Source organism: Trypanosoma cruzi, genomic scaffold (assembly GCF_000209065.1).
Source record: "Trypanosoma cruzi strain CL Brener 1047053517133 genomic scaffold, whole genome shotgun sequence".
Taxonomy (NCBI): Eukaryota; Euglenozoa; class Kinetoplastea; order Trypanosomatida; family Trypanosomatidae; genus Trypanosoma; species Trypanosoma cruzi.
In genome coordinates, this window is record NW_001849562.1 from 208,798 (window position 1) to 217,231 (window position 8,434).

General features: G+C 49.0%; 4 protein-coding genes across 4 annotated transcripts, besides 11 other annotated features; all 4 read right to left on the bottom strand.

Annotated features, from left to right (window-relative positions):
* Positions 1-8,434: a sequence feature (heterozygous, Esmeraldo-like haplotype).
* Positions 77-135: a microsatellite.
* Positions 585-630: a microsatellite.
* Positions 671-708: a sequence feature (A-rich).
* Tc00.1047053511535.10 (hypothetical protein, conserved) lies at positions 743-1,735 on the bottom strand (the record flags this gene model as incomplete). Its single annotated transcript, XM_800475.1, has 1 exon — positions 743-1,735. The coding sequence occupies one exon, from the start codon at positions 1,733-1,735 to the stop codon at positions 743-745; it is 993 nt and encodes a 330-aa protein (XP_805568.1).
* Positions 1,889-1,929: a sequence feature (A-rich).
* Positions 2,190-2,258: a sequence feature (T-rich).
* Positions 2,343-2,370: a sequence feature (AT_rich).
* Positions 2,483-2,517: a microsatellite.
* Positions 2,568-2,609: a microsatellite.
* On the bottom strand, positions 2,929-3,588 carry Tc00.1047053511535.20 (hypothetical protein, conserved; the record flags this gene model as incomplete). Its single annotated transcript, XM_800476.1, has 1 exon — positions 2,929-3,588. One exon carries the CDS (start codon positions 3,586-3,588, stop codon positions 2,929-2,931), a length of 660 nt encoding a protein of 219 aa, XP_805569.1.
* Positions 4,082-4,132: a microsatellite.
* Tc00.1047053511535.30 (hypothetical protein, conserved) lies at positions 4,244-6,892 on the bottom strand (the record flags this gene model as incomplete). The annotated part of the gene is made up of 1 exon (XM_800477.1): positions 4,244-6,892. One exon carries the CDS (start codon positions 6,890-6,892, stop codon positions 4,244-4,246), a length of 2,649 nt encoding a protein of 882 aa, XP_805570.1.
* Positions 7,908-7,938: a sequence feature (AT_rich).
* On the bottom strand, positions 7,994-8,428 carry Tc00.1047053511535.39 (hypothetical protein, conserved; the record flags this gene model as incomplete). Its single annotated transcript, XM_800478.1, has 1 exon — positions 7,994-8,428. One exon carries the CDS (start codon positions 8,426-8,428, stop codon positions 7,994-7,996), a length of 435 nt encoding a protein of 144 aa, XP_805571.1.

The window sequence follows — 8,434 nt, forward strand, 5'->3', positions numbered from 1 at the left end:
ACTTCAAATACATCCCCCGAAAATGGGGGGACTGTGGCAATGACATCAAAAACAAGGGCATAACGGAAAATAATATAAAAGAAAAGAAAGTAAAAGAAAAGAAAGTAAAAGAAAAGAAAAAAAAAAAAAAAAAAAACCATAATCGCAGCAATAATCACAGTCAACAGAAAAAAGAAAAAAAAAAGACGACCGCTGAATCCCTCTCCCTTGGCTTCCGTCCCCCACTTTTTGTTTGAATGGGGAACACCACCACCCACCCCCCAGAGGGACGGCCAAATAAAAAAAAAAAAAGAAAACATGTACTTTTAAAGACAGACAGAAAGACACACACGCAAAAACAGAGAGATGCACACGCATACAAATATAATATTCCGACTTCTCATTTATTTCGTTGAGATCATTTATTCCTATGATCATGTACCGTTAGCGCTCCTCTCGTTTTGCCACCGCCACCGCCACCGCGCCACAGTCCCCCACTCCCACTTCTTCTTCTTCTCCCACCACCCTCCCCGCCATTGATACACGGAAGTGATGAAGCAGAGAAGCAGGGAACCACAACAAATAAAATAACAAATAAAAAACCCAAGAAAAAAAAAAAAAGAAGCACAAAAAAAAAAAAAAAAAAAAAAACCTCAAAAGTTACGTGAACACAAAGCGAATGATAAAATTTAAAAAAAGAAAGGAGAAAAAAAAGTAAAAAAAAAAAAACACACAGATCGGAACGTGTGAATTTTCCTCGCACTCATTGACAGGGCGCAGAAAGCCAAAAATCCCCAGTTGTACTGGGCGGGCTGCGGCACGCATCCGCATACTCGTCCGTGTCGCTGCTGCAGTCCGAGCTGCTTGCCCCTTCGCCGCTCTTCAAAGAGGCGTCAAGTGAGAACGAAAAAATTTCACACAGTTCCACCTCCCTGCCCTCTTGAAATTTGGCAAAAGAGGGATCGTTCAGTTGTGCCATGGCCATCAAACTCAGCGAATCAGCGGCAGTGGGAAACATCTCCAACTCTTCCCCCTCTGACGCCATGCTAACGCAAGGGGAAGTGTCCATCTGTGGCAAATTGGCCTCGGCCGTCAAAAAGAGTTGATTCCGCTCCCGCAGTTCCTGCAAAACGCGCTCTTTGTTCCGTATCAGCTCCCTTGCGCGAGCACCGCTGTCAAGGAGGTTGCAGCTCGTGCCCGGCAACTCGAAAAGAAACATGTTAGACAGCATCCTCCTCGCGTGCTCGTGGCCCCACCGATCAAGTTCGTCCAGGAAGCGACGAGCAAACGCGCGCCACTGTCGAATCGCCTCCATTACACTCCCCTCCGAGGCGCCGTGGTGACTGAGAAGCGCGAGATGTCGACGGCGCGCCTCGCCCATCAGGAGAACAAGCGACGCACGCCTGTCACTAGGGGACAAAGTGTCGTCTTGCAGCTGCACACGCTCCCCGCGTGTCACAAAAACGTGGGATTGGAGTTCACGCACCTGCTGTTCCTGCTCCTCTTCACGGACTCCGCAGAATCCCCCTTGCTCGCCATCGCCGCCGCAGACCGCGACCGCAGTATTGCGGCAGTACGGTCGTTGACTGAAGACATAACGCGAGCTCTCCTCGATCTCCGCCGCGTAGTCGATGTCCAGGCACTCCTCCTCGGCCGCAGGGGCCTCTTGCGTCGCGGTGCAGGAGTCCCACCCCTCGAATTGAGCCTCGACAACTTCGTTTTCATGAGAGCAGCAGTCCGCCCGGCACGGCATCATGCACCCCTCAAAAAATATCCAAAGCGGAGCGAAAACAAGAAAGAACAAATGCGCCGGCCAATGCAAATTTAAACCACTGAGCAGTACCGCCTTGGCCCCAACAAAACCAAGTACGAGACCGACGAAATAAAAATCTCAAATAAATTTGAACCTAAAAAAAAAAAAAAAAAAAGACCAAAATCACTAAAAAAAAATATTTGCTGTACAACACCGTAGTAAATGAAAATGTAAGCGTCCTTCTTGAAGTTTCCTTTTTATTAATTTTTTTCCCGTTTTCGTTGAGTACCTGTGTGCGTGTGCGTATGGTGGTGTTGTTGGTGGTGGGAATCACCGCAGGGTTGTTGTTGCTTGTGTGTCTTCCTTCTCGTCCCTGAGAAAATTGCCTGGCCGCCCTCCTCACCAGTTCCCTTCTATCCACTCACTTCTCCGCTCACTCCTACCCTCTCCTTCTCCTTTTCCGTTTTTCTTTTTTGTTGTTTTTGTTTTTGTCTTCCTTTTTTTTTTTTGTTTTTGTTTTTGTTTTGCTTTCTTTGCAGGGGACTTCCGTTTTCCTCGCTGCTGCTGCTGCGGTTACACACACACGCCTGCACCGCGAAAGTATGCGAGGAATAAATATATTTTATTTTACTTTAATTGTTTAAAGCGCCACTATTTTCACCCGTATTTATTTGTGAGACCTGGAAGCACCACAACAAATGGACCACACAAGCAGGAAGACCCACCACGAAATAATTAAAACAAAACTTTAAAAAAAAAAAAAAAAAAAGCAAGGAAAAATAAAACCCCCAAAAAAAAAAGACCTACAACAGCCAATGGCACCAACAAACACACAAAAAGAGAGAAAAAGAAGAAAAAAAAAAAGAAAAGAAAAGAAGGCGTGATGCAAATGATCCGACCATTCAATGAGAATCACGCACGAAACAGAAAGGATAACACCCAGCAAGACAGAGAAAGGAACATGTATACACAATTCCCTTCAATTGTTTGGCAATAAATAAAATAAAAAAACAAAGCGGAATAAGAAAGGAAAGAAAGAAAAAAAGGTCCCTCTTTACATTACTACCCCCACTCGCACACAACGAGAGGACACGCCCGTTCCGTATCTCTATCCCCCGCTCTCTCACCCTCTCTTCAATTAAACCGCCGCCAACAGAAAGACAGTCATAAAGAGGATCCTCCCACCCCCATCCACCTCAACGCACCATCCGAGGTGCATCTCCAGCCTCACGCTCCTTTTGCAAAATCTCATCCTCCTCTGCTACTATGCGTGACACAACAATCTGCTCCACCATGGCATCAAATGCCTCCTTGAAGTTGCCGCTCTGGTAATCCAATGATGTCTCAATGGCGCGCACCCCCCTCAGCTGTTTGGGCAGCGAAGGGATCGCATTATCACCAACGGCCAATTCCGGCATGGAAGAGTGATGAGAGAAGACCAGGGAGTGCTTGTCCGGCACACGCACCTTGAAGTTGTTCCTTTCGTCCAGTTTGTCCTGGTCGAGAGCAAAGTTCTTGTGCCACAGAACGAGTTCCTTCTCCGCCCCCCGTACTTCGGGATTAAAGACGTAAATAATGCCATCCGCGTTAGCCGCCACAGCCTGCCACCCCGCCTGATGTTTGCTGCTGCCGCCGAGATCCCACAACTGCACGATGGCCCTCTTTGGCCCCACGACATGGCGGCCGCCCACCTTGAGATTATCGAGGCCGATCTCCACCTCAAGGATACGGAGGGGTTGGGTCTCATAGTACCCCTTCGTTGGCGTCTCGCGGAGACCGGCAAGGAAGTTCGCGATGGTAGACTTCCCCGACCTGCTCGGACCAAGCACAAGTATCTTCACCCTTTCCTCCGACATGAATTCTGTCGCTTCCGTCTACTACCTTTTTTGTTGGTGCTGTTGTTATTTTTGATATTTTCGCTGTTGCGTACCTGTGTCGTCTCTTCTCACTCCTCTTCGAAACGTGGGGTAGGCCTCCGTGGCGTGTGTGCACCTGACTGAACTGCAGGGGACAATCGCCACCCCGCCTCCTCCCACCGATTCACCAAAGAAACAGAGGCAGAGAATAAAAACCCTCCAAACGTTGGTTCCGTCCCACACACACACACACAAACAGTGACAGAAATCAACGCCCAGCAGGACAATGCAATCAGGCGGCAACGTAAGAAAAACAAAAATGCAACACATTTGTGCACATGCAATCCTCACCCTCTCCCAGTCATCTGGTGCCGGCATGAGCCAACGGAAACCGGAAAAGGGAACACACGAGGGGGGAAAGAAAATATATATATATATATACAACAAAAACAAAAACAGCGGCAACCAACCGCAAAAAAAAAAGTGTCAAACAATATATATATATATTATATATTTTATACATACATATTCATTTATTCATGTACCTTCAGGTAAAAATCCGTTTACATCGGAAACAATGCTCAAATGGAAAGAAAAGCGGAGGGGAGAATAAAAAGAAAGTCAAGAATGAAAGGAAGTCTCCTAGTTGGCCACATTATTTGTTCGTCTCTTTCGTTCGTTGCAGCCGCGCTAGTAACGCACCCACCGACAGATCATCGGAGGGGGCAATATGACGCATGACATCATCTGTCGCCATGGAAGCGGGACCCCACACCGCATGACGTTTCCCGTCAAGAAATTCAACCAGTTGGGCGTAGTACTGGAAATTCAGCTTCTCATAACTCCCGGCAAATTTGTTCCACCGCTCTTGAAGCCCAGAAAGAAGTTCTTCATTCTCCCTCAAGGAATTCGGGCAGGTGCCACGGCGAATAAGTAACTGACCGCGCAGGTAACTGGCCACTGCCTTCACCGGCACGCGTGGCATACCATCCAGCAACACGGAGGCCGTGTCTGCCCTCAGATCATCCCAACGGGATAATGCCACCCGAATGGATGGTAACCAGTACTTCCTACCCTCCTTGGGAAGTTCGCTCATCGCCTGATACAAGAGTTGACTTTCGCTTGCAACATTTACGCGAGACGCGTACAAACAGAGAGCATCTTCCACTGCTTGCCAGGAGCCCTCCACATCATCGCAGACAAATTTATACAAGAGATGCTTGAAGTGAGTATCCCACAAGGCACCGGCGTTCTCCACGGTGATGAATGCGGAACGCAGGAACAAGCGCTCGGGCAGTAGAACATTGTAGTTCAGTAGCTCCATTGAATCCATCTGATTCCCGGCATCATTTCTAGCCGCGTCAAGTAACTGTTGCAGGCGAACTAACGGATAAGAGGGATACATGGCAACCAGGAGACTCGCAAATTGAACAACGGGTATGAGACCACGCGGCTTACCAGGTAAACTGCGCTTTATATCCAAATAACGACAGATGGAGGTAAGTATGGCCGCATCCAATTCCAACATGCGGAAAAGATTGGCGTTTACTCGCCTTCTTGTCACTAATCCAAAGGCGTACGTCAGTGATCCACAATAACAGCTACGAGAAAGAGCATCAAGTGCATATGTGATGGGAAGGTGTGAATTTGTTTCTTCGGCAGCAGAGGCTTGGTCTGCTTTCTGTAATGTAAAAATTGGAGAGGCATCGCTACTTTTCATTGCCCTTAAAACATAATCACGAGTAAAGATGTCCAATGGCCTCGATTCAGCATCGCAACCCCATTCAGAGAGAATGACATACACAGCACGTTCTGCAACAAGGGGATTAATACGAATATACTCCACGCTAGACAAGGAGCGCAGGTGTTCTGGGGTCTCCGGGTTGTTGCCGGCACTTGGAATCCACATATGACACAAACTGCTCTCATCTGCACCCTGATAAGGAGACGAGGCTTCTTTGTTCTTGGCGTCTGAATCATCCTCTTCCTCCAATTCAGTGCCTTGTCTCCGCTCGTCTGTGGTCTGGCGGCTCGTTTTGCTTCCCTCCGAGGTCTGCGGCGTGGAAGGAAATCTATTGGGGGCCTCAATGAGATTCAAAAGCACCTGGGTGGCATCCTTCATGCGCTTCTCACGCAGAGACTCCCACCAGCTCTGGACCGAATGGTAACGATTCATGAATAAAGTCACCAGAACGTTGCGAATAACTTGAATTTCCACTTGATACCGCTCACTTCTTTGTTTTTCGACTAAAACCTCATTTTGATGCCGTTTACAATCTACTGCAATGGCAATGTTATGATCCGTGAGAACTGAGAGACGGGCGGCCAGCTCCACGCACTGCCGGGCGTATTTGCCATTTAGTTCCATGAGTTGCTGGATTCGGTTGCTCAGTTCATTCCGTTCATTCTGCAGCAATCGCAGCTCCCCCTGCAGTTCATCAATCGCCTTTTCATTTTCAGCGCGAGCGATCAGTCGTTTCACGTACAACGCATCCGTCTCCTTGTCGCCAGGGCCTAAAAAGACCTCGTCCGCCATCCCTTTTGCGTGGGATAACAGAATTTGGTGCTTAAGCAGACCTTCCAACTTGGCCTCCCGTGCCCGCGTAGCCGCAATCTCCGCCTTTAGGTGGTCACGCTGCGTGGCCGCCTCATCCACTAATTTTGCCATACGCACCTCCATCTTGCGCATGCGTTCATGTGCGGTGGCCACCTCCTCATTCTCGGTGGCCATCCACAGCGGCAGGAAATTCTGCGGAGTCTCCTCCCTGCATGGAAGATCCATTTTCTCCTCCAGAAGCTCGTCAATAAGGCCAAAGATAAACCCAAGCGTTTTCTGCAAAATCGGCCGGTAGATCCCGGAATTGGAGGTGAAAAGTGCAAGCGCCGCCCTTGCCAATTCCACCTTCGTGATTCGCTGCCGCGAAAGGGACGGGTCCACAGACATGTCAGGAAAGCCCGTCCCATTTAAAGCCGCGGCCGGTGCAGCATCACCATCACGCCGCTCAACCACCTCCTTGCCACTCTGGTTGCACTCGGCCTCCGTTAGCCACGGCGGGTACGTCTCACTCGACTTCCCTACCACCCCACAACTTTCATCGTCAGCATGGTGGTCCTTTTTAGTGTTGTTGCCATTGTTGTCAGCTGCCGCAGCGTCCACAGACGCCAGAAAGAGATTCTTGTGGTTGGTGCCACCCCTATTGCGGCTCAAGTCTATTGTGCCTGGCTCCCCCGCGCCATTGACGGCGTCCCAGGTTGCCAGCACATGCTGCAGCTGTTGGAGCAGTGCAGTCATTTTCCCATCCATGCACAAATAAACACGGAGAGAGAGCGGGGGACTAAAAAACAAACCCCCACGTCCAAGAAAAAAAACTCAAAAAAAAAAAAAAGATGAAGAAAACACAAACGAGCATCCGCAGCCATCAAACGTTCGTCCGCTCCCCATGACGGAAAGAGGGCAAAAAACAGTGACAAGGAAAAAGAAAGGAAAAGTGCACAGCCTTCCCCCACGTCCGCTTCAATAAAAAACAATCAAAATAATTTAAAAAGTTATTCAGGCTTCAAGAAGCGATGATACCTACAACACGCAAATGACGGCCAAAGTTGATTGTTGATTGTTGTTGTTTTCCGTTGGTCGCTTGTTGCGTTTGTCGAGCAACGCCGACATCGCTTCGGCCCGCCACACCTCAGGCGTTCTTCCGCGTTGCAGCACGCCATCTATAACCCCCAAAATTCCGTGAAATCCGTGGACGGGATCCTTTTTTTCAACCCATTTTTACTCGCAAGAAAAAAGAAAACAAAAGGCGATGCTCACGATTCAGGAGAAAACACGTCATTTGCAAAAGGGCCTCAACCATCTCCAACGCGACATCTCGCTGCCTCAGCAACGTGTCGCAAGACTCCGCTGAAACACAACCCCCATGGCGTAGCAAAGGAACCCACGGGAGACTCCTGCCAATTTTCCTTCGCACGCCCTTGTGGCACGAAATGCCCCGGACACGTTCAGGGAACCGACCGCATTGGGCGCAGCCTCTCTCATTGGCACAGAGAACAACAGTCGCACTGCAGCAAGCGCAAAGATAATGCCATACACGTCAAGCTGCTGGCACAATTAGGAGGTCTGCTTCCGACAATGACCGCATGTTACTTCCTGCTGCTCCAGCAAGGTCCACAAAAACGGAAATAAACACGTAAGAACGCAAAAGAGCAAAGATTCAACAAACAAAAAAAGAAAAAAGGACTCTGAAAACGCTGCCAGCCCACGCATACCGCACCGCGATAAATGAATGGCACGACACACAAACACGAACATAAGCACGGAGAAAAAAAGAAAAAAAATAAATAAATAAATAACAACAAAACGTGTACTTCTCTTTTCCTACTCCTCAGCTTCATTCCTTCACATCCTTCAGCTGTTCAACTGCGCCCAGAGGCTTTCCATCCACCGCACTGTCGGTCCCCGACTAGCGTCTTCGTCGGACACCGCTACGGACTCCTGGAAACACTTCTCCACGGCAACCAGTACCTCCCCCAACCTCGTCACCCTTGGGACTCCGTCAGTTCCGTCGCGGATGCTTCGCGGCGGAGTGTCACTGGTGTAGAGCTGCTCCAACACTATGGCCTCCACCATCTCCATAAATCCCCCTGACGTCACTTCCATCAAGGTGTATGGCTTCTTGGTTTTACTTCCAGGATGAAGAACACGTTGCAGAAGTAATAAGCGAGCCAAAATAGAAGGAAGCGTCAGAAGGATGGTGTGCCACTCACCAATCGGCTTCTCTGAGACTTCTTCCGGTAAGCTGTACCACACTGTCAATTGGTGTATCTGCCCCTTCAGTGACATGGTGCT